At 39.8% G+C, this 24,834-nt stretch overlaps 3 protein-coding genes and 5 non-coding genes across 10 annotated transcripts; all 8 read right to left on the reverse strand.

Moving 5' to 3' along the window:
• Positions 1–1,428: 1,428 nt before the first annotated feature.
• On the reverse strand, positions 1,429–8,267 carry hyal3 (hyaluronidase 3). Of its 2 annotated transcripts, XM_044118131.1 has the most exons (7): positions 8,225–8,267; positions 4,698–4,961; positions 3,242–3,677; positions 2,258–2,405; positions 2,049–2,175; positions 1,885–1,974; positions 1,429–1,801 (listed from the first exon to the last, which is right to left on the reverse strand). In XM_044118131.1, exons 2-7 carry the CDS (start codon positions 4,932–4,934, stop codon positions 1,502–1,504), a joined length of 1,338 nt encoding a protein of 445 aa, XP_043974066.1. In that variant the 5' UTR covers positions 4,935–4,961; positions 8,225–8,267; the 3' UTR covers positions 1,429–1,501. The 2 variants fall into 2 exon arrangements, with proteins under 2 accessions (XP_043974066.1, XP_043974057.1); XM_044118122.1 differs by lacking the exon at positions 8,225–8,267 and having other exon boundaries at positions 4,698–5,008.
• LOC122831776 (N-alpha-acetyltransferase 80-like) lies at positions 5,280–17,902 on the reverse strand. Of its 2 annotated transcripts, none has more exons than XM_044118235.1 (2): positions 17,872–17,902; positions 5,280–6,439 (listed from the first exon to the last, which is right to left on the reverse strand). In XM_044118235.1, the coding sequence occupies exon 2, from the start codon at positions 6,384–6,386 to the stop codon at positions 5,808–5,810; it is 579 nt and encodes a 192-aa protein (XP_043974170.1). In that variant the 5' UTR covers positions 6,387–6,439; positions 17,872–17,902; the 3' UTR covers positions 5,280–5,807. The 2 variants fall into 2 exon arrangements, with proteins under 2 accessions (XP_043974170.1, XP_043974162.1); XM_044118227.1 differs by lacking the exon at positions 17,872–17,902 and adding an exon at positions 9,994–10,344.
• On the reverse strand, positions 9,530–9,643 carry LOC122840482. Its single transcript, XR_006372242.1, has one exon. It is a non-coding gene; the product is annotated as a U5 spliceosomal RNA (small nuclear RNA).
• Positions 16,432–24,498, reverse strand: LOC122831771 (N-alpha-acetyltransferase 80). The gene is made up of 2 exons (XM_044118215.1): positions 24,327–24,498; positions 16,432–17,871 (listed from the first exon to the last, which is right to left on the reverse strand). Coding segments are annotated over exons 1-2 (1,011 nt in total). The 5' UTR covers positions 24,329–24,498; the 3' UTR covers positions 16,432–16,862.
• On the reverse strand, positions 18,947–19,063 carry LOC122840478. The gene has a single exon (XR_006372238.1). It is a non-coding gene; the product is annotated as a U5 spliceosomal RNA (small nuclear RNA).
• Positions 19,746–19,860, reverse strand: LOC122840477. Its single transcript, XR_006372237.1, has one exon. It is a non-coding gene; the product is annotated as a U5 spliceosomal RNA (small nuclear RNA).
• Positions 21,774–21,888, reverse strand: LOC122840475. The gene has a single exon (XR_006372236.1). It is a non-coding gene; the product is annotated as a U5 spliceosomal RNA (small nuclear RNA).
• Positions 23,179–23,293, reverse strand: LOC122840545. Its single transcript, XR_006372257.1, has one exon. It is a non-coding gene; the product is annotated as a U5 spliceosomal RNA (small nuclear RNA).
• Positions 24,499–24,834: the final 336 nt, after the last annotated feature.

Genomic DNA, 24,834 nt, shown 5'->3' on the forward strand with positions numbered 1-24,834 from the left:
GATGATGGTATTGGAGTTCAAGGTAACTCAAGTTAAATCAAGTGGTGAAAACTCACGTATCCTTAATATTAGAATAAAAATTAAAATTAAAAATAGGATAGCTGTGGGACAGGATAGGATTTTCTCTTTTTTCCTTTCTCTGTCTCCCTCTCTCTCTGTATATATATTTTTTTTTCTCTCTATCTCTATATATCTTTCTCTCTCTCTTTTTCTGTCTGTATGTATCTATCTCTTTCTCTCTGTAAATATCTATTTTTTATTTTTCTGTTTCTCTCTATCTCTAGATCTATATATCTTTCTCTCTCTCTTTGCCTGTGTCTTTTTTCTTTCCCTCTTTCTGTATCTGTGTCTCTGTCTCTGTATTCTCTGTCTCTGTATTCTCTCTCTCTCTCTCAGAGGACGAAGAGTTGTGGACGACGTGCGGCGGCCCGTGCTTTCCTATGACTTCCTAGTGAAACTGCCCTATTGGGTGGGGGAAGTTGTAGTGTTTATTTATTTATTCTCCCTACCTGTCTCAAACTAAATAACCACAATCCAAACTATCAAAACTCTATCCACTCTCTCAACTGACCGCAACTCGACTACAACAACCCACATTTTGAATGGAGCCTGTGGGGTTTATAAACCCCGCGCCAAAATCTGAGCCACTTCCCGAAGCAGTCACGTGGTACAGCCGGGCAGCGAGGCTTCGGACGTCATCGTTTTCGGCTCCTCCCCTAAATGAAGCAAGCCTCGATACGCGCTTTACGGAAACGCCCCCTCCATTACTCGACACACGCCTCGAAGCCTCGGCTCATCACGTAACATCACTAGTGATTAGTCTGATCTTGTTACTCTTGTTTCAACCCACTCTCACTCCCAACTCGTCATATATTGACGCATGGGACTTCCGTCCTCGTCACATATTGACGCGAGGGGTACCCCTTTCGCGTCAATATGTGACGCGAAGGGTTTTACCTGATGCCTTACCGTAATTTTTGCCCTAAACCTAACCAATTTTTGGGTTTTGAAGTGTCGGCAGTGTTTGCGAGGACCATTCGCGTAAATAATCCATGTAAAACATGCGACCTTCCAAAATCGTCAAAATCGTCAAAATTTTACGGCGAAGGAACCTGCCCAAGTCGTCACATATTGACGCGAAGGGTATACCCTTCGCGTCAATATGTGACGCATGGTCAGACGGCGTCCCAACTCGTCAATATATGACGAGTCGGGTGTGAGAATGTGTTGCTTGTTTATGTGTTAGAATCTGTTAGATAAGTGAGGGAGGTAGTTGTCATGACGAGGTGTGAATGGGTTTCACACAGTGTGAAAGTTTAAATATAGGCACTAATATACCATCTGCTGCCTTGTTCTTGAGATAGGACAACAGTTGAACTACGGCATGTCGAAATAGCTTTACAAATTACAATGTTAAAAAAAACTTAGTAAGGTTATGTATAGCTTTTTATTATTATTATTCAAAACCCTGCTATGCCGTTTCCTGACTGAAGGACACTCATCAACTCTTGTCCTGCCCACTCCCGACCATCTTCCTCTGGCACCAGGTTCCAGTCCAGCCTGAGTAGCACTGACACCTGAAATGCCGCTGAAAGTATTTGCTGCTGGCAGAGTCCGTATCATTGTGAGAGACAGAGACGGGCACAGATGATAGACTGCGACCAGAGTTGGGGCGTCGCCTAGCGCAGCGGCCATGACTGAAACAGAGCTGGAGGCTGCATCGCAACGCGTCGGCCCTCAGGGTCTTAATGAAGGGACCCACGACGGTGTGGATGTAGTCTCTGAGGAGGATGCACTGTTGCTGGTAGGCGGGAGAAGACAATATGTTTACACACACACAGGCTCCGAAACGCACATGCATCATGATTTTGGTTAGTCGCGTACTTTTGATTTGGCGAACTTCATCTCTCCCCACAGCACGACTCCAGCTGCGCCGAGCGACGCGCTCTCTCCAAGTGTGTGCTCCAAGTCTGTCTGCAAGCCCAGACATTCTGCTATGCTTACAAGTTTAATTTCAACGCTTTACATTGACGTGAACGAGCGGCTACCTCATTGAGAAAGTCGAGAGTATGTGTGAACGCCAGTCGAGCGTACGGAAGGACGGGTGTGGCCTGGTTATTACTGTCGCCATGACGCCACAGCGACGCCACTCTCAAAGCCTCAAGCAGTCTGTGTCTGAGTGGAGGAAACGGATCAGTTTCTTTGGTTTCAGACAAAAGGTTGTGGTAAAACAGAACATAAATGTGTGTGTTTGTACCGGATCATCAGAGCAGCGTCTGTGGACCCTGCCAGCCGCTGCGGCAGATAGATGCTGGGGTAGAGAGCTGTGGACTGAGCCCACAGCCAGGACAACCGGTCATTCTTCTGCTTAGTCCCCGCGTGGCAATGTCCTGTGTAGGTTTGGTCTGATCTCACACATGAAGTAAAACACGCTGATGTCAGTTTTTATAATTGGTTATATCAGTTACATTTTAAAGTTGAAACTTAAATAGAAACAATTTACAGCGTCTTGCAAAGTTGTTCATAACCCTCATATATTTTCACATTTTGTGTTTTTTTTTTATGCGACAGACTCACACAAAGCAGTGGATAACTGTGATGTGGAAGGAAAAAAGTTGGCAGTTTTCTATATTTTCTACCAATTTAAGATCTGAAAAGTGTGTTGTGTTTTTATACCCCCCCGCCTTCCTCTCTTCCTCCTTCATTCTGATACCTATCTAACTTAGAAGAGTCTGCAACATACAAAACACCTCAAATGTGGAAAAACTGAGAATAAGGCAACCATGAGCTCTGACTCCACAAATCTGGGCTTCATAGAGGAGTAGCGAGAAGAAAATCAATGTTGCAAAAAGATAAAAATGAGATAAGTCCTGTGTGCAGTTTCTTTTCTCAAATCCATGTAGCAAACACGTGGAAGAAAATGCTCTGATAAAATTAACTAATTTAACCTTTTGACCTACATTCAAAATGCTGTGTGTAGCAGGAAAAAAAAAACTGCACATTACTCTGAACATGCCAAGCCTGCTCCATAGCAGCATTATCTAAATCTCAATTAATATGAGTTATATTCCTGTTAAATGTCCCTTTGGGCTCAATAAAGTATTCTTGAAATGAGTTTTATCTGACTAAACATGCCTTTTTTCCTTAAAACAATGCATTTTAAGCCATTTTTAAGCTTGCATATGTACAACAATGAATCCCACCCGGTAGGTAACAACAATCCAGTTTCTGTTTGCGTTACCTCTCTTTCTCTTGTGCTTATTAAAGCAGGAGGGGAAACCATAAAAGCCCCAGAATCCTCTGGGCCTGCGCCTGACCACCAGCCTCAGCGTCTCCTCCATAAACATCCGAGCGCTCTCCTCAAACTCCTGCTGAGCCAACAGCTTCACTTCCTTCTCAGACAAATCCAGTCTCTCCTGGCTCACCAGCTGCTTGGACAACCTGCGGTACTCCATCTTGGAGCCGAAGTTGTTCTCCCACAGCGGCAGCCACTCTTCCCAGTCGATGACTCCGACTCCGGAGAAGCCGGGGCGCAGCAGGATGTCCAGCTGCAAATCTACGAGGGAGAGGTGAGAGGCCAGGTCGCCAAGCTGCGGGATTCCCCCGTTCACCTCCCTGCCGTCGTGGGAGATGTAGGGGTAGTTCCCCAGGCGGTCCCGATAGAAGATGGTCACATTCTGGAAAAGTAAAACAATAAAACAAATAAATATAAAGTTTGCAGATCTAACTGAGCTCTGTAGGTCTTGTTTACAGGGTTTGTAGATTTTCCCACAGCAAAATTTAAGCACTTCTCAATCATTTCCAAGGTAAGTTCTCTAACTTTTCCAGCACCACACTCTGGAGTTAAAAACAACACAAATCAACAAAAGGAGACAGTTTCAATTCACTAGTCCATGATATTAGTTTTTTTTAATAATAGCTTTTATGTTTTGAGTGTTTCTCTCACACACCACCCTATACATGACTGGTCCTAGAATAAAGGACTAATTCAACAAGATTTCAAAGACTTTGTTTAACATGTAAAATATAAGACAACCTTTATTTCAATTACACAAATCAAGAAGTCATTGAGCTGTTAGGAATAACAAATATTCATGACATCGAAACAATCCAGCCAAATCATGCTGAGGTAAATGATTAAATTAAATGCATAGGCACAATAAAGATAGAAAGTTACACAAATAAATATCTTTAAAAAAATTATCACTGTTTTCTGGATTTTAGCAAAATTTGGTAATTCGAACTTACTTAAAAGATGAGAACTTTGGTCTCATCTAACTTAAGATGGTAAAAAAAAAAAAGTTTTCCAACTTAGATTGCACTTTATTACAAAACTCTGCAGTTTGAATATGCAGCACTTTCAAGCACCTTGCACAGAAATGATGAGCTTTCCAAACCTTGAAGCTACAAAATTGAAATTCAAGGATTTCAAGCATCCATAAGAACCTTAAAGTTAACAGTCAGCTGTCCTCTATAGTTTGCTTCCGGTTGCCAAGGTTTCCGGTCCAGATCAGTAAGTCTTCAGCCTTTTTTCTGTCATTTTTAGGATAACTGTTAACATAAAAACCATGCAGAACTATTGACCAAACCAAAAATCCCTGGCACTTGGAGATAGAGTATGCATAGTTATGGGTGGTTTAGAAGGAAATTAAACAAGAGACTATTATCTCTCTAGTCTATCTAAATAATTTCATCACCTGTCCCTGGAAACGCTGCTTTCGATTCTCCACGATCCCAAAGTCCTGCAGGTCCAGGTGGACGTTGTGGCGCTTCTGACAGTTAGCTGTGGGCATGTTCCACACAACGACGAAGGGCCGGTCCCGCAGGTCCGGACCAGCAGCAGCCGCATCAGGGTGGCTGAGGTTCTCCGACAGCGAGGCGCGGGGCAACAAAGTGATGAGGAGGATGAGAAGACGAAGGCGAGACAGCACCATGGCTGCTCAGCAGTCAGTTTGTCCTTCCTGCTCAGAGACACAGAACAACCTGCATGATTTAAAATCCCTCCACAGGGACAGAATGTGTTCTTTTGAAATTCTTAGCCTGTTTCAAATGTTACTTTTATTCACCTGATTTTATGAATAATCTTTTTATTTACTCCTCTTGTTTTAAATTTATGTAGTTTTAACTTTTTACTCCATGTCCTATTTAGTAAAGATTTAAAAGTGGGTTCATATATATATATATATATATATATATATATATACAACCTTAGCAACTCAGGATCACATGATCTGAAAAGCTAAAACTCAGGTTAATTTTCATTCTGGGGTACTAAAAAAAAAAAAAAAATCAAACCTAAACATTAAAATGTAGACTTTATAATACGCCATATCAACCAGCGAAGTTAAATAAGGTTTTCACAGGGCAGCTCAGTAGCTGTTATGATAAAAACATAGGCTAAAAGTTCAGTTTATTGGGTAGTTTTTAGATGGAAAACACAAAATAACATTGAAAACCAAAAACAAGACATGACAATTATCAGAAAAGATCCCTATTTAGGTTGGAAAGCACCTCTCAATATTTTAATACTTCCGCATTAACCATACAATAACACATATAGCCCTCTCCGAGAATGGCTGTATGACATGATGGCTGTATGACCGGACACCAAATCAAGCTTCTTCCACCTCAACCTCCTGGACTAAAGCCATAGAAAACTTGTGGAATGAGCTGAAGAGACAAGAGCATCAGAGAGAAGCCAAGGACAAAGTGACAAAGATCTGTTTTCTTCACAAAAAGGTCACTGCATAAAAAGTTGACAGCATTGGTATCATTAGAGATTACACATTGGTTTCTTTCAAGATGGTTTAGGGAAGAGGAGGAGGTGGTGGAGGTACGGAGGGAAGAGGATTATTTAAACAAGAAGGTGAAGGTGACCCATCAGCACAACTACGTTCTAAGTCTTCCATTCTTGTTGGAGTTTGTTTCATTGGGTTTGCTTTCGCGTCTGGAGCTCTGGAAAGTCTCATGAGCATCCCCATAGGGAGGAGCGCCATCACAGTACTGGTGCTCTGCACCGGCGTGGACAGGACGTAGCCGAGATGGGCGTAGAAGTGCTGCTTGTCATGGGTGGTCAGGCACAGACGCTTGAAGCCTCTGCGTTTAGCGTAGAGCTCCGTCTCCTCCATCAGAACCCGACCGTAGCCCTTCCCCCTCCGAGCAGGACTTCTGGAGGGAGTGGACCCGGGCTGCCTGACTCCTCCGCCACTCGGAGTTGACCAGATCCGCACATGGTACCAGCAGATCCGGGCGGCGGTGGATTGGAACCGCACGGATCCTTCCTGCTTCCTCGGCGTCGTCGTCGTGTTTGCTGTTCTGAACGTCTCTATCCAGCAACGAGACTTTTTCAGCATAATGTGAATTTGGGGGGTTCTGCGGCTCGACATCCCGCTGGTTTCCGCTCCCTGGTTTGGAGCTGAGGGACGTTAGCGCTTCAGACCTGTGATGATCAAGTCAGTCTGAGCTCTGGAACTGATTGCTAAAATGTTACACAAGGCTTGGATGTACAGTTTTTCACTTTTTCAGTGAATAACACAAGTCTGTCTTATGAAACAGGTAGTTAGAACCAAGAAGTCTAAATGAAAGAGACATTTAATTCCAATCAGTTTTCTGTTCTTTGGACAGCAGCTTTAGAAATGTGATCATTTAATAAGCTGGCAGCTCTTAAGACCTTCATCTGTTGGAGACAGGAGAAAAAAACTACCTTTTTAAAAAAATCTTTTTAATGTCTATGCTTCTTATTTTAACATTCATGCTCTGTTTCTCTCACAAACTTCAACAGCTGGAAGGAATTTAAATTCTATTCAATTTAGTGAAGCAGATTAAAATTGCAGTTCCTGACACTGGTGTATTATGCTCGTGTGTGTATCATCTAGACGCGTTGCTGTTACTTTTGGAGATGAGACAGAAAAGAGTTATACCTAAAGAATAATAACAAAATTAAAATTTCAACATGTGCTAGATTTACAGATACTAAAAGAATCATTGTATTCACCTAATGTTTTGTTCTTATCCCTGGGATTTGATCAGCTTTTTAAAACCACACAAAAAACAAAAAGCACATCTTCACCAGGTATTAGAGAAAAATGAAAATTTTTAAAACAGCCAGGGAGTAAGGAAATGTGCACCTATTTTAAGATAATGTTTCAGTATCTTGCAAACTGATGTTGCGAAATATATCTTGCAATATCAATTGCAAGATTACATAATGGCATATGTAATGCCTTTTTTCCCCCCCATTATCTTAACCTCTTTCACAATGTCTTGTTCAATACCTGCAGACGTTGTTCTATGTGGAACTTTTAGAGAACATGGAAGTCCACTCACGGCAAAAACAGAATGAGTTTTTGCCGTGAGTGGATCAGCTATGAGATGTATGGATAGAACTGCATGCGGAGAGGTTTCTCGTTTGGCTAAATATGTTTAATGCCATAAATATAACACACAGCTCAGTATAGTGTAATTACAGCAGGACCCTAAAGACAGAGAGTGGCTGATTCGGCCATAAAAGCTGCAATTTTCTTCATATAATTTCAAGTCACCTGCTGTAACACGGTGTCATCGTCGGCTAAAACCAAATGGACATGGTGTGAAAAAAAGGAAAGTTGTTTAATGACCTATTTGATGGGTGGATTGAGCTGCACAACTCTGAGAAGGTGCTTATAAACCCAGGTAAAAGAAGAAATGAAAAAATCGGTCAGATTTCAAGTCACGTCACATCTACAGGCATGATCTTTGTACAAAAGACATGCGTGCAATCGCTTTTATTGAGCATAATTCATGAGAATGTATTCCAGTTTGTTAAAAGTGTTAACCAGCTGCAGCTAATAGGGAAGTGGCAGCTTTCTGACACGTCCCCACCAAGAAATATGAAAAGAACACTTAAAGCAGCTCAGTATGCTGAATTCTTCCTTCTGCTTTCCACAGAAACACTGTGTTCAATGCCGTGTAATTTGGCCAAAATTACACATTAGTATAGCCAATATATGAAAATCAGAGAGAGAGAGAGAGAGATCTTTTCCAACGATGGTGTACTTTTATCAAATTTAGGTTAGTTACATATCCAATCATTTAGCTGCAAACAACTACCAGCGAGTCTCTGTGAATGAGAGCTAATTTTAAGGATAGAAAGATGCAACGGTTCCACACAGTTTAAATGTAACATTATTTAAAGGAAAAATTATAACAGAATAAAAAACCCAACAATGGAGTAATATCGACTCACCTGAGAGAGCAGTTGAGGACTAATCGCAGACTGTTCTACAAGTATTTCACTCGTCTCTGACCACACCGGACTACTTCACATTCTGCTTGTAAGAGGAAACTGGTTGTTGGCTAATTACCACATACTGCAGAATAAATAAGAAAAAGAAGCAGCAGCAGTAGATCTTTACTCAAGATAGTTGCTGAGAGAGAAAAACTTTTAATACTTGTGCATAATTTTCGGTCTCCCTTTCTTTCTTCTTTAAATATACCATTGTTTTTCTCAATGTAATTCACAATATAAGTTGTAATTACTTGTAATTAATATTTGTTGAAACTTAGGCAAGATGACTTAAGTCTACCTTTAGGATTCTGAGCCTAAGTTGTCTGAATTGTGTATGCTAACATTTCTTTGTCACAAAGAGTTATACCTAAAAAATAATGTGTAGCCAAATATTCATGGTTGTTTGTCTGTTACAGTCAGAGTTGTACAGTAAAATTTTACAGTGTACAATAAAATAACCATACATTTACAAAAAAATGAAAGTAATGTGTGTGGGTTTTTTTGGCACAAAGGTGGTTTACTTAGTGGCAGTTCTTGCAGGATGGTCTCCTTCTTCAGAATCCTAAGATACCGGGTCTTCAACAACCTCATAGTCACAAGCAAGCTGATGGTCAGACAGCTTTTCTTATGGCCAATGCCTTATAGCTGCAGCTATCTACTTTGGTCATGTTTTAAGACTGTGAAAGAAAGCTGGAGTACCCAGAGAAAACGCACAGGGAGAATGTGTAAAGCTCTATGCAGAAAGACTCCAGGCCAGGATGAATGATAAATAGACTAAATATACTTCAACTTTTTTCTCAGTATTATGATAAATTTACCTGGCATAACTACAGAGGGGGCAGGCACAAAATTAAATTAACACATTTTAATTTAAATCAAAACAGGTTTAGCAACATTTCAAAGTTGGGCTTTTATGTTCAAATGAAGATCTTAAGTTTGCCGATCGTGTCCTTCTTTCCTGTCCAGGTGGCGCTGTTGTGCTCATATACACCACCTTCGCTTTTGTAGCGACTTTTGGACAGTGAGATCGTTATGATAAATTAGAACATTTGCCAACTATGACATTAGATAAGGAATACAACCGAGAAGGACACAAGTCATATCAACATTGTGATTCTGGATTTATTTATCATGGTTTTTAGTACAACGTACGCATCCGAATTACCACACTCAACAATAAAGACAACCTCCACTGTAACTCTGGCTACAGACAGTAATTTATTACATTTGGGCTAAGATTTTAATATTAAACAGAGAATTGGAACCCCACCAAATAGCAGAGTATCAAAAATTAAGACAAACTCTTGTTATTTCTCTCCACGGAAACCTTTAATAAAAGGCGAAAGATTTGTACGTGCTGAAGAGAAACAAGAGTGTATAACCTACGTAAGATGTAGGTGCCCAATTTCTTCCGACATCATATCCACTTCGCCCACGGTGCTATTTGACTAGCAAACATAAGAACTTATTAGAGCCTTGAAAATTCAAAGGCTTTGGCTACTATGGCAGGCCGTTTTAACACATATTCTGTTTTACTGATATCTTGAGTTGGTATTCTGTCTAAGGTAAGAGCAGAAATAGCAGAAATTTGGTTGACGTCGTTGTTTATGTAGAGTTTTAAAAACTGCCTTAATTCACAATGTTTATGTTAAATACCAAGAGGAACCGCATGTTTAACTTCTAATTCACCTCAATTACAAACTTAGTGATATTTAAACGCTACCTACATTTTCAGTCCCGCTTTGCTCCCGTCAAAGCGCTCTCATTGGACAGACAGCTGATCTCCAGTCAGCGTCGGTAACGGAGGAAGCCAATAGCAGGAGAAGGACCGAGAGAACAGTCAGCTGCAACTGATCCAGAATCAGGACTAAATAATAAACACTATCGATATTCTTCTACAGAAGAATATAGATCTCATCACTGACACTCTGTGGATCGGAGGGGTATTACACGATGGTCTCCTTTCTTTTCTTAGTTAGTGTAGCGTCCAGTTTTAGGCACATTCAATAATTTAGAATATACAGCCCAATGAGTCTCGTTTGATTAAATGTATATTTTGAAAATGACCTTTAAGCAGGTATTAAGCATATTTACAATAAACCCACATTATTTTTTAAATCTGACTTAATTCTAATTTAAAAGGTCTTGTTTATATTAACTCCTTTGAGACTTTTGAAAACCCCTCATGTGAAGCTACCAAAATCTTCATTTAGGGGAATCTTATGTTGAGAAATATTTGTGCTACAACAGCCAAAACAAATAAGCTTTCACTAGGGTATGAAGGGGTTAAAGGAAAAAATAAAATAAAAACTGGACCACATGTTTTGCCTAAAAAAAACCTAACTTGTTTTGGTTGTTTCATTTTACAGGTTTGTCCACTTTCGACAGATGGAAAAAATAGCTCTGGCTTTCTTAGACATCAACACCTGTAAATGGTTCAGGTACCTGTAAATGATGTGCACTATCATTGTTAATCTAATAAAATAAAATAAAAAAACATGGATTTTTTTCTTTGTTGAATAAATGTAGAATAAACTCCCTTTCACACCTACAAAAACAAAAAAAATGTTCAATGTTTTACAACTTTTTATGCATCATACCAATTTTATTTATAAAGCACTTTAAAAGCCCACAGGACCAAAGTGCTGTACACAATTATATAATACAAATATGATCAATCATAATATCAAGAAGTAGTAAATAAATCTTTACCAGAGACACCAATGTGGCCATCTGTGTTTTACCTACTTCATTAGAATTTACTATTATTTAATGTCTGCCTTTCTTTCTGCAAAATACTTTGAATTATCCATTCATCCATCCATTCCTTTTGTTCCGCTGATCCGGGGTCGGGTCGCGGGGGTAGCAGCTTCAGAAGGGAGGCCCAGACTTCCCTCTCCCCAGTCACTTCTTCCAGCTCCTCCGGGGGAATTCCAAGGCGTTCCCAGGCCAGCCGAGAGACATAGTCCCTCCAGCGTGTCCTGGGTCTTCCTCCTCCCGGTGGGACGTGCTCAGAACACCTCACCAGGGAGGTGTCCAGGAGGCATCCTGATCAGATGCCCGAGCCACCTCAACTGGCCCCTCTCGACGTGAAGGAGCAGCAGCTCTATTCTGAGTCCCTCCCGGATGACTGAGCTTCTCACCCTATCTCTAAGGGAGAGCCCAGCCACCCTACGGAGAAATCTTGCTGACAGATTTCGGCTGCTTGTATCCACGATCTCGTTCTTTCGGTCATGACCATAGATGAGAGTAGTAATGTAGATCGACTGGTAAATCGAGAGCTTCGCTTTTGGGCTCAGCTCTCTCTTCACCACGACAGTCCGGTACAGCGCCTGCTTGATGGCAGACGCTGCGCCAATTTGCCCAATCCAATATCCTCTTACCAAGTCCACCAGAGTGCCTACTCCATTATTTAATATTACCAATTCTTTTTCTTCAATCATCTCTTCTAAAATTCCTCCATTATAATCATCTTGATCTCCCCATAAAGTGCTGTGTGCTTTGAAGTCCCCACACCAAACAATTTTCCTTCTTCAGTGCTCTAGGATTGTTTCAAGTTTCAACTTTTCTAATTGTTTGCAAGGTTTGTAATAATTATTATTGTAATATTCCCATCATTTGTCCAAATTTCTACAGCAATAAGTTTTAAGTCTGATATTATTTGGAGCTGAATAAATTTTATGTTTTCCTTTAAAAACATGACATTATTTTAAAGGAATATTTATTCTATCTTTTAAAAAAAGATAGAATAAATTCCCATTTATTCTATCTTTACATAAAACTGAGTAACCATGAACACTAAAGTGCAATGTCAGCTTGTGCCATGTTTCTTGAATGCATATTATATCTGGTTTTGTATTTAGATTAACCTCTAAATTCCTGACCATTTGCTATTAGACTGCGAGCGTACCATTGTAATATTAGAATTATGTAACAATTTGATAGCCTCAGCTTCAGCCTCAGTCTCTGTCTACAACACCCTCAGTCTACAACCCCCACATGGGTTGTAGCGGTATAGTAACCCCCTCAACTTCCTCTGACGGTACACTAATACCCCAGCGAATGGTGGACTAGAATCCACCATCCAGTAGCACATACTGGAGTAGTACCTACTAGCTTGGTTTCATCCAAATGTCCATGACTGCAGTCTGCAGATCAAGCACCAACCCCCCTATCGATCTCCCACTTCATTTTTCCCCTCATTCGTGAAGAACCCAAAGATATTTAGACTCCTTTGCTAGGGGCAGGATCTCTTCCTTGACCTGGAGAAGGGACTCTGTCCTTTGGCTCGAGACCATGGTCCTGGATTTGGAGGCACTGATCCTCATCCCAGTCACTTCACACTCAGCTGCGAACTCCTCCAGTGAGAGCTGAAGATCATGACGTCATGATGCCATTAGGACCACATCATCTGCAAAAAGCAGAGACATGGGCCTAAGGCCACCAAATCAGATTCCTTCAATACCTTGGTTGCACCTAGAACAGAATCTGTAACAAAGGGCAACCTTGGCAGAGTCCAACTCTCACTGGAAATGAGCCCGACTTACTGCTGGTAATGCAGACCAAGCTTTGACACTGGTTATATAGGGATCTAAAAGCCCATTTCAAAGGGCCTAGTACCCTACATTCCCAGAGTAGCCCCCAGAGGATTCCCAAAGGGACAATGTATAACGGATTCTCACCCAAACGTAGACTGTTTGGGTGAAAACTCCCATGCACCCTTTAGAACCCTGCTGAGAGCGTAAAGCTGGTCCAGTGTTCCATGGTTCCATGGCTGGGACAAAAATTGCACTGCTCTTCCAGAATCCAAGGTCTGGCTGTCTGATGTACCCTCCATTCCAGAACCCATGAAAAGACCTTACCAGGGAGGCTTCAGCGTGGGATCCCACCATTAGTTGGAACACGCTCTATGATCCCCCTTTTTGAATAGGGGGACCAGCACCCTGGTCTGTCAATCCAGGGGAACTGTCCCTCTTGTTCACACAATATTACAAAGTTGCATCAACCAACACAACATCAAGAACTTTAAGGAATTCCAGGAAAATATCATCCACCCACAGGGCCTTCCTCTGAGGTACTTTTTACCCACCTCAGTGACATCTGCACCTAAAAAGCTCGACTCAAGGTCCTCAAGCTCACTCCTGTTCTGTGCCTCTCAGAAATGGTAACTCCAGAGTGAAAAAGTGTCCAATCCTTGTGTCAGAGCAGTGCATCGAGGTGAGTCCAACTAAATCCTTTCAACTTCACACACCAACTTTGGCAAATTTAACAAACTATCCCTTAAAAAGGAACTTCTGGTAGTTCATAATGGCAGTCATTTCCAACATCATAAAATGTTGTTATTACCGCTGCTTGAAAAATTCCCAGCAGGGTGTATTTACATGCAAAACAGAGGCCATTGACACACATATGCCACCAATTATTACAATCATCAGTAGTTGAAGACTCACACTGTTTTGATTCGTCAGCAAAAGATTTAGGTTCATGGGCCAAAGTTTGAGCTTGACTAGATTTTCTGGTAGAAGTTTTTAAATGCCTACATTTGCATTTTGAAGTTTGTGTTTGAGGTAATGTTTTAAATGAAGTTTGAAGCTGCTCTTCTTTATGACTCACAGTTTCTGTCTGAGTCCATATTTCCTTTGTTTCAGGTGTCCAGTGTTCTGTCTGTACAGATTTGTCTGCAGTATTTTCCGGCAGTATTTTGTCCTGTTGTTTCAATTGCAGCTGTGTTTTCAATTCCCTATTTGAATTTCTCAGCGACTCTGAAATTTCATAGAATTCTCCTATCATGCCTTCATATTTAGCGCTCAAAGCAATATAGTTTTGCTTGTCCTTCTCCAAGTTTGAAATCTTTTCCATAAAACTGTCTTGTTTGAGTTTGAAATCTTCATTTTCTTCCATCAATTCTGAATTTCTCCTTTCATATTTTTTGTTTTCTGCTTTCAATCTATCATTCTCTTCTGTCAAAGAGGAAACTTCCTTTACTCTTTCTTCTTCAGTATCCATCATTTGATCATTAAGTGTTGTTGATCTCGACAACTTATGTTTCAATTCAGCCATGATGTGCGTAAGATTGTCTATTTCAGATTTGTATCTATTGTCAATGTTTTGTACATTAATTTCTCCATGAAATATAACTTCTCTCAAACGTTCATTCTCCTGCCTGTATTGTAAACACATTTTCTTAAGTCCTTTCATCTCCTCAGACAGCTGCTGATATAAATATTGATATGTCTCACCAACCTGATTGTTTTCCATTCTCACCGTAAAACTAGCAACAAATCCCCCGATATGTGTCTTGACAGAGAAAACTTTCCAATGAATGCACACAGTATTCTGTGTTAGTGACTTTACAAACATTTAATGCGTCATAATGACATCCGGTTCTGAAGATCTGTGCTACTTTGTGCGTCACGATAGCTGTCTGTTGCGAACAAAGTGTGTGCTGGTATCGCTCTGAGCATGCGCAGTGCCACGATGTAGGCTTGATAGTCCGAAGAACCAGCGCCATAGACATGAAGAGAGTCAAGACAGCCACTGAACGCGGTACCGGACCGTGTAGCTCTCAATAGGTCCAAACATCTCAGCGCTGTTAGTCAGTTTGAATGTTTTCTGCCACGTCACGCAAATAAACTTCTTTTCTTACTTTCTCCCACAACGCCGGTAATTATTGAGCAATAATGAACTGATTCCTTCACCATGCATTTTATCAATGCACTTTTAGACGCGACGGGGATAATTATCAACGTTATAAATTTATAAAGAAAAGAGACTAACACATCGTGGACTAAATCAGAGTCTATGAAATACACTTTACATAGGCGTGACTACAGTGTTAATAACGTTATGGAGGTAAAGATAAAAAGACAGGAGTAACAATAACCATTGTAGTTTCTGATGTCATCTGTATATGGTAGCATGAGACTGCTATAACTCATCGTCTGTGCCAGCAAGATATATATAATAATATAATAAAAAATAAATAAATATATATGTATATTTTATGGCAACTCAGGATCACATGATCTGAACAGCTAAAACACAGGCTAATTTTCATTCTGAAGTACTAAAAATAAAATAAAATCAAACCTAAACATTAAAATGTAGACTTTATAATACGCCATATCAACCAGCGAAGTTAAATAAGGTTTTCACAGAGCAGCTCAGTAGCTGTTATGATAAAAACATAGGCTAAAAGTTCAGTTTATTGGGTAGTTTTTAGATGGAAAACACAAAATGAGATTCAAAACCAAAAACAAGACATGACAATTATCAGAAATGATCCCTTTTTAGGTTGGAAAGCACCTCTCAATACTTTAATACGTCCACATTAACCATACAATAACACATTTAACCCTCTCTGAGAATGGCTGTATTTCAATGCAAGCACAAGTTGCGAGCTACAGGTAAGGATAAAGGTAACATGAGAAATTTGAGAAAAATTCCACTTCGGAGCTGAAATCATTTAATCAGAGCCACAAACTCATGTTGAGAAGTAATTGGATGTTAGTACCATATCAGTTATGTTATGGATGTTAGCACTAGTTGTTAGTACCTTATCAGATACTTATTGAAGTGTTTTCAATTTGTAGTTTTCTTCTTAAGGTAAAAGAAAGTTTGTCAAAGGAGCAATTTATGATCTTTAATAGAAATATAGCAACACTGTAGATGTTTCTCTTAGCCCCTGGACACAAAGCCATTGTAACCATAACAACAGTCAGATGCCGTTTACATGACAACAAGCTGTCTGGATGGTAAACCAGCTCTGTGCTTTGGTCTGAAGAAACTAGAGTTGAGATTTTTGTCAATTAAAGGAAACACGGAATGAATATGTTTTAACACATTGCATAACTACTGTGAAGTAAGGTAAAGGATCCAAACCTAAACAGCTCCCAAAGGTTCTGGGAATCCTGTTAATGTCAGTCACTTCTCAGAACCTTTTATTTGTAAATCCGGTTCTCTCTTCCAGAAAACTAACAATCAGAACCTTTGGTTCTTTCAATCGGATAGCAATACAAAAACATGACATGATTAGATTACCGGACACCAAATCAAGCTTCTTCCACCTCAACCTCCTGGACTAAAGTCATAGTCATAGTTTCTTCACAAAAAGGTCACTGAATAAAAAGTTGACAGAAGTGCTATCATTAGAGATTACACATTTGTTTCTTTCAAGATGGTTTATTAAGTTTCCCAAAGGTTGGATTTTTTTGCACAAATCAGTTTGAAATCATGATATAGAGATAAACAATTAAGTAAAAGATCTTTATCATACTTCTTCCAGAAATCCTAATATGGAGGGGTTTGTTTCTACCCTCTTCTCCATCTTACAAGATCTAAACCTTTTTTATTAAAAGTTATTGTTCTGTCCCATAACCATTTTTCAGTTTTCTCTCGTCTCTTTGTTGGTGTTTTGTCCGTCTTTGTGGTTCTTCTGCAACTGGTACTGGACCTTGAAGGTTAGCTTGTGCAAGAAGTGCATTGATCTTTGATTGTTTGGTTTCCTAATGCCGTCTCTGAGGTTTAAGGCAGTTTTCCCTGAGTGTATCTCAGTGTGTCTTATTTTAGATATGTTCATCAAATGTCCGACTGTTCATCAAATGTCCTTGTGCATCCAAAAGATGGGAACTCCTCTGGCGTCTCTGTAGGGGGTTTCCGTCAAAGTCTGAACTACAGGCTGTCCTGAAAACTGGGGCGGTGGAGGAGGCACTGAGGAGGAAAGAGAAAGAGGAGGTGGTGGAGGTATGGAGGGAAGAGGAGGAGGTGGTGGAGGTACGGAGGGAAGAGGAGGAGGTGGTGGAGGTACGGAGGGAAGAGGAGGAGGTGGTGGAGGTATGGAGGGAAGAGGAGGAGATGATGGAGGTACATAGGGAAGAGGATTATTTAAATGAGAAGGTGAAGGTGACCCATCAGCACAACTACGTTCTAAGTCTTCCATTCTTGTTGGAGTTTGTTTCATTGGGTTTGCTTCCGTGTCTGGAGCTCTGGAAAGTCTCATGAGCATCCCCATAGGGAGGAGCGCCATCACAGTACTGGTGCTCTGCACCGGCGTGGACAGGACGTAGCCGAGATGGGCGTAGAAGTGCTGCTTGTCATGGGTGGTCAGGCACAGACGCTTGAAGCCTCTGCGTTTAGCGTAGAGCTCCGTCTCCTCCATCAGAACCCGACCGTAGCCCTTCCCCCGCTCCTGTTTGGACACAACTACCGACTCTACAAACAGGCTGCTGCCATGACCCATGACCCGGGTGAGCCGGGCATGGCCGAGGAGCCTCTCCTCTGTCCCTCTGGGGCCCTGCAGGAGAACCAGGCAGACGGGGAACTCCGAGCAGGACTTCTGGAGGGAGTGGACCCGGGCTGCCTGGCTCCTCCGCCACTCGGAGTTGACCAGGTCCGCACATGGTACCAGCAGATCCGGGCGCCGGTGGATTGGAACTGCACGGATCCTCCCTGCTTCCTCGGCGTCGTCGTCGTGTTTGCTGTTCTGAACGTCTCCATCCAGCAACGAGACTTTTTCAGCATAATGTGAATTTGGGGGGTTCTGCGGCTCGACTTTCCGCTGGTTTCCGCTCCCTGGTTTGGAACTGAGGGACGTTAGCGCTTCAGACCTGTGATGATCAGGGTTCAAGTCAGTCTGAGCTCTGGAACTGATTGCTGAAATGTTACACAAGGTTTGGATGTACAGTTTCTAACTTTTTCAGTGAATAACACAAGTCTGTCTTATGAAACAGGTAGTTAGAACCAAGAAGTCTAAATGAAAGAGACATTTAATTCCAATCAGTTTTCTGTTCTTTGGACAGCAGCTTTAGAAATGTAATCATTTAATCAGCTGGCAGCTTTTAAGACCTTCATCTGTTGGAGACAGGAGAAAAAAACTACCTTTTTAAAATCTTTTTAATGTCTATGCTTCTTATTTTAACATTCATGCTCTTTTTCTCTCACAAACCAAAGATTCATGGTTGTCTGTTACAGTCAGAGTTGTACAGTAACATTTTACAGTGTACAATAAAATAACCATACATTTACAAAAAAATGAAAGTAATGTGTGTGGGTTTTTTTGGCACACAAGTGGTTTACTTAGTGGCAGTTCTTGCAGGATGGTCTCCTTCTTCAGAATCCTAAGATACCGGGTCTTCAACAACCTCATTGTAACAAGCAAGCTGATGGTCAGACAGCTTTTCTTATGGCCAATGCCTTATAGCTGCAGCTATCTACTTTGGTCATGTTTTAAGACTGTGAAAGAAAGCCGGAGTACCCAGAGAAAACGTACAGGGAGAATGTGAAAAGCTCTATGCAGAAAGACTCCAGGCCAGGATGAATGATAAATAGACTAAATATACTTCAACTTTTTTCTCAGTATTATGATGAATTTACCTGGCATAACTACAGAGGGGGCAGGCACAAAATTAAATTAACACATTTTAATTTAAATCAAAACAGGTTTAGCAACATTTCAAAGTTGGGCTTTTATGTTCAAATGAAGAGCTTAAGTTTGCCGATCGTGTCCTTCCTTCCTGTCCAGGTGGCGCTGTTGTGCTCATGTACACCACCTTCGCTTTTGTGTACAGCGTACGCATCCGAATGATCACACTCAACAGTAAAGACAACCTCCACTGTAACTCTGACTACAAACAGTAATTTATTACATTCGGGATAAAACTTTAATATTAAACAGAGAATTAGAACCCCACCACATAGCAGAGTATCAAAAAAATTGAGAAGAGCTCTTGTTGTTTCTCTCCACGGAAATCTCTAGTAAAAGGCGAAAGATTTGTACGTGCTGAAGAGAAACAAGAGTGTATAAACTACTAAGGATGTTAGGTGCCCAATTTCTTCCGACATCATATCCACTTCGCTCACGGTGCTATTTGACTAGCAAACATAAGAACTGATTAGAGCCTGGAAAGTTCAAAGGCTTTGGCTTTTAACACGTATTCTATTTTACTGATATCTTGAGTTGGTATTCTGTCTAGCCCAAACATTACAGATTAATGTTCAAATGTAGCATTTTAATGTAGCATAAAATAGAAAAAAGAGAAATCTTCAATTCTAATTACGGATATATGACGTGATTTGAAATACCTTGACAGGAATTCTGACTCGTCAACAGGTAATTGAATTATTATTCTTACTAGTCAGAATGTAAATGGAGATATCTTAAATTGCCAATCCGGAAAGTATAAATATAGCTTGGCTTCGTCAAAAATGCATTTTTAGATATCTAGAATGCGGATAATCAGCCGATGCATTGTAGGAACTCAAGTGAGATGACATCTAATTTGTAGCCACTTTACTATCACGTAAAACTCTATAATTATTTATTTGACATTATATTTTCATACTGAACAGAGAAAAAGGACCCTACCACATGACGGGGTATTATATGCACTCAACCATAAAGACAACCTCCACTGCAACTCTGATTACAAACAGTAATTTATTACATTTAGGTAAATATTTTAATATTAAACAGACAATTAACACCCCGCCAATCAGCAGAGTATCAAAAATTCAAACAGAATCTCGTTCGTTTCTCTCCACGGAAATCTTTAGTAAAAGGCGAAAGATTTATACGTGATAAAGAGAAACAAGAATATTTTACTTACCAATGTCGGTGCCCCATTTCTTTCGACATCATACCCACTTCGCCGACGGTGTTGTTTGACTGCACAACGTCGGAACTCATTTCAGCCTCAAAAATTCAGACTTTGATGTTGTTTATTAAGCGGGCTGATAACTTCACTGACACGGTGTAAACACGGGACATAACAGATTAAAGTCATGGTTTTAAAATAAAGGCACTGACATTCTTCATGCAAAAGGCCGAAATTGGTTCTTATCTCTCTCTTTGTCTCTTTTTAAATTCACCTTGTGAAGTCATTCCCACATAATAGACAACTATTTCGACAGAGCTCTGTGAAGTGTTGTCTGATTGGCTAGGAGTTTGTTGAAGCGCTTTATGCGAACATTGCAGTTTGAGCGTAACTAAATAACATCGAAAATCCTGGATGTAAATTGTAACATCGTCGTACACGGAGAAGGTACATGATGCCAGCTCCGGGACCGTTTCGTAAAAGCAAAACAGAGGAGGCCTGAAAGAAGTGGGAAACCCCGCGGATAGTGGCGTGACGTATACCGCAGCGGAAGGGGTGTCCCCCAGGTGGTCTGCGACATTGCGCTAATGGTGTGTGCGAATAAGAACATTCCAAAAGCACATCCACTGTCTGGTAGTGATGTTACGTGATGAGCCGATCGAGGCTTGCTTCAGATTCTTTATAAACCCCCCATTCAAAATGTGGGTTGTTGTAGGCGAGTTGCGGTCAGTTGAGAGAGTGGATAGAGTTTTGATAGTTTGGATAGCAGAGTTTGGATAGTGGTTATTTAGTTTGAGACAGGTAGGGAGAATATATATATATATATATATATATATATATATATATATATATACAAACACTACAACTTCCCCCACCCAATAGGGCAGTTTCACTAGAAGTCATAGGAAAGCACGGCAGCCGAACTCGTCCACAACTCCTCGTCCTCTGAGAGAGATAGAGAGAGAGAGAGAGAGAGAGAGAGAGAGAGAGAGAGAGACAGAATACAGAGACAGAGAGACACAGATACAGAAAGAGGGAGAGAAAAAAGACAGAGGCAAAGAGAGAGAGAAAGACATATAGATCTAGAGATAGAGAGAAACAGAAAATAAAAAATAGAAAGGAAAAAGAAAATCCTATCCTGTCCCACAGCTATCCTATTTTTAATTTTAAATTAAGGATACGTGAGTTTTCACCACTTGATTTAACTTGAGTTACCTTGAACTCCAATACCATCATCAAACACATCATAAGCAGATTTGCTCTGGAATAAGCAAGGTATTGATCTAAATGAATTTTTCCCCCTTTATTTATTTATTTATTTATTTATTTTTCTGGGATTAATATTTAATGTTTTTAGACTTTATTATTTCAGGACTTATAATTGGGTTATTTATTTAATTTGAGCTTTTTACTAATAATCTCACTATTATAAATAGGATTGGTTAGTTAGTTTTGAAGTTCTTAATTTTTATATTAGGATTTTTAAGATAGCTGTGGGACAGGATAGGATTTTTTTGTATATATATTTCTCTCTATCTCTATTTCTATATATCTCTTTCTCTCTCTCTTTGTCTCTTTTTTTTCCTTTTGTGAAGTCATTCCCAAGAACCATAATAGACAAAATTTCAATTCATCACACGTGTTAAGATACAGCTGGTTGTGATTATACACCTGGCCAGTAGGTGGTTTCGTGTGCACATGAAGCCTCAAGAAATGAACCCTTTCTCGAACCAGTTGGCTCAAGTGGTTCAATGCCTCATGAGGCTTCATCTCACCATCACTACTGTCTGGGTTCGGATGATGTTGGGTCCTTAAAACCATTGAGACACAATGCTTTGCTTAAACGCAAAGAATCCTGCCCTTATCCTAAAATTTAAACTCCATTAATATAATTTCATATTAGACAGTGATAGAGCACCCCGCCAAAAGACAGGGAATTAAAAAATTTTGATTTACTCTTTATGTTCCTCTCCACGGAAATCTTTAGTAAAAGGCGAAAGATTTATACGCTTTGAAGAGAAACAAGAGTGCATATCCAACATGCACTGTCAGTGCCCCATTTGTTTCGTCATCATATCCTTTTCGATGACGGTGCTATTTGACTGCGCAAAATAAGAACTCCATTAAAGCTGCAGGGCGCAACTTTAATAATTGTATTATAATTGTTGAAACTGTCATTATGTGGTGACAGTACAGTATGAGAGAGAAAGTCTGTGAAAAATGTCAAGATCCTCAGCCTTCTCCTTCTCTTGTCAATCACAATCTCCTCATGATGGTGGTGGAGTGGAGGGAGGTTATGGTGCTTTACTGACTGCGAAAGCAACTCGAGTGCATTTTTTCCTCTCTACTGTTGTTACATTTTCCTTTTATGTTGCTTCAAAACTTACACAAAGCATTAAAATGTTTTCTGAAAGAACATACTGCAGTTATTTACTTAATAGACATGATTAAACATTTTTTCTTTATTTTGCAAACATTACGCACAAAAACTAAATAAAAAATAGTACATTGTTTTTGCCATTAACACATTTAGTAGCCAGTACATGAGGATGGGTGATAGCATTAAGACCCTCCTCCTGGCTCTGATTGGTTGTTTTTGATCAGGAGTTTACCCAGAGGTCGCTAACATTCCGTTAGTTTTTGACTGATTTATTTATTTTTTTTAAGCGACCTGAAAATTTAAAGCCCGTCCGTCATTTAACAGATTACAATTAACATCTCTGACTGGTGCACATGGACAGACATTATAGACTTCACACAAAGATTTCATGGCAGAGGCAACAAAAATCAATCAATAAAAAAATCCTTTCTGAATATTATCTCATGGACACTGAATTATGCGTCTTTCTGACCGGGAGCTTAGAGGGTTATGGACCGGACGCTTTGGAGCGTCTGATTAGGAAGCGCCTTCCAAATAGCGCCATTACAGACCAGAGAAAACTAAAGAGAATACGACGTTTTGTTAATCCATTTATAGTCTAAATTTATCTTGAGGAAATAAAGCCGCAGAAGTTAATTAGACCGTAACATGAGCAGCCCGCTCCACAACCAATATGCTTCGCTTCTGAGAGGGAAATTGCAAAAATGTGGCAATTTTGAAGAAAAAAAAATCTAAATTGGTAAAGCTAAATGAAAAATAAATACTTCAAAGTACAAAACACAGGGTGAAAATAGCATTACCATATAATATATTTCCATAATGACAGATGAGGATCCGCTGTTCCTCACTAAAAGAATTCTGAATGTTTAACTAATGCCATATGTATTTTAAAAATTATCTGAGATATTTAAATAATTGTTATCATTTGACAGGCAAAGGTAACCCCACCGAAAGGCAGGGTATCAAAAAATTAGGATAAACTCTTATTGTTCCTCTCCACGGAAATCTTTAGTAAAAGGCGAAAGATTTATACGATCTGAAGAGAAACAAGAGTGCATAACCTACACAAGACGTAGACGCCCTATTTCTTTCGACATCATACCTACTTCACCTACGGTGTTGTTTGATTAGCAAACATAATAACTCATTTAGGCCTCAACAATTCAAAAACTTACCGCCGAATATCAAGTGTACAGAAAACTTTACATTGACAACGTAATAACACGACATAACGCGTTAAACGCATAGTTTAAAAGCAAATCCATGTGGACGCAATGCATTGTGGGAACGCAATGGAAATCACCACGCCTTTATATTATTTTAACCACTCTGTTTTAATGTTTACAGTACAAAGGGTTTGCGCAAAAATAGTATACGCTTTTATACAATGTAGCCAAACTATTAAGTTCTTATTTGCCTTTAATGCTCCCTGTAAGACGCTAGTGTAAGTGTTTTCTATTCCAAGGATTCGCACCTGCGCACTGAGCGTTTTTAACAGAACAAGCACGAAAGAGTCAACACAATCTAGCATCTCTGAGGAAAACCATCTTCTAAAAAAAAACAAAGGAGCAAAAAACAAACGTACTAAAACAAGAAAACACCCCTAAAATATGTAACTGTTTTAATACGGTAACCACATTACTTAACATTTGAGTAATTAGGATTTTGAACAGCTCTCAAAATATATATTTATATATTTTCCTACTTTGTGAATATTGAGGAGGCTGGGCAAGTTAAAAATACCATAACTGAGTGGAAATGATTTACGTCATTTTTATAGCACCAAATATAGACTGTTCAGTATGAAACATAAATCGTATACAGAGTTTCTGTATAAGGGGGACGTATTTGTACTGAATACTCCCAGTTAATATTTCATCTCCTGTCTCCGTAGCTGCCACTTCCATGTAAGGTAAGAGCAGAAATAGCATGAATTCGGTTGACGTAGTTGTTCATGTAGAATTTTAAAAACTAACTTAATTCACAATGTTTATGTTAAATACCTTTATGTTAAATACCAAGAGGAACCGCATGTCTAACTTCTAATTCAACTCAGTTAGAAACTTAGTGATATTTAAACACTACCTACATTTGCAGTCTCGCGGTCAGACGCTGGTTGTGTTCCCGTCAAAGCGCTCTCATTGGACAGACAGCTGATCTCCAGTCAGCGTCGGTCACAGCGGCAGCCAATAGCAGGAGAAAGACCGAGAGAACAGTCAGCTGCAACTGATCCAGAATCAGGACTAAATATTATAAACACTATCGATGTTGATAGTTTCTCTTCTAAAGAAGAATATAGATCTCATTACTGACACTCTGCGGATCGGAGGGGTATTACACGATGGTCTCCTTTCTTTTCTTAGTTAGTGTAGCGTCCAGTTTTAGGCACATTCAATAATTTAGAATATACAGCCCAATGAGTCTCGTTTGATTAAATGTATATTTTGAAAATGACCTTTAAGCAGGTATTAAGCATATTTACAATAAACCCACATTATTTTTTAAATCTGACTTAATTCTAATTTAAAAGGTCTTGTTTATATTAACTGTATGAAAAAAAACATAATTAATAAAGGCTTTAACACCCATCTGTGTAA

The sequence above is a fragment of the Gambusia affinis genome, linkage group LG01 (genome assembly GCF_019740435.1).
Source record: "Gambusia affinis linkage group LG01, SWU_Gaff_1.0, whole genome shotgun sequence".
Lineage (NCBI taxonomy): Eukaryota > Metazoa > Chordata > Actinopteri > Cyprinodontiformes > Poeciliidae > Gambusia > Gambusia affinis.

Coding starts and splice junctions, on each gene's coding strand:
- hyal3 (XM_044118131.1), bottom strand. CDS start 4,934: ATGGTGCTGTCTCGCCTTCGTCTTCTCATCCTCCTCATCACTTTGTTG. Junction 1,975..2,048: donor CTCTCGACTTTCTCAATGAG/GTAGCCGCTCGT, acceptor CTGGGCTTGCAG/ACAGACTTGGAGCACACACT. Junction 1,802..1,884: donor TGAAGTTCGCCAAATCAAAA/GTACGCGACTAA, acceptor CCCGCCTACCAG/CAACAGTGCATCCTCCTCAG.
- LOC122831776 (XM_044118235.1), bottom strand. CDS start 6,386: ATGTCGAGCCGCAGAACCCCCCAAATTCACATTATGCTGAAAAAGTCT.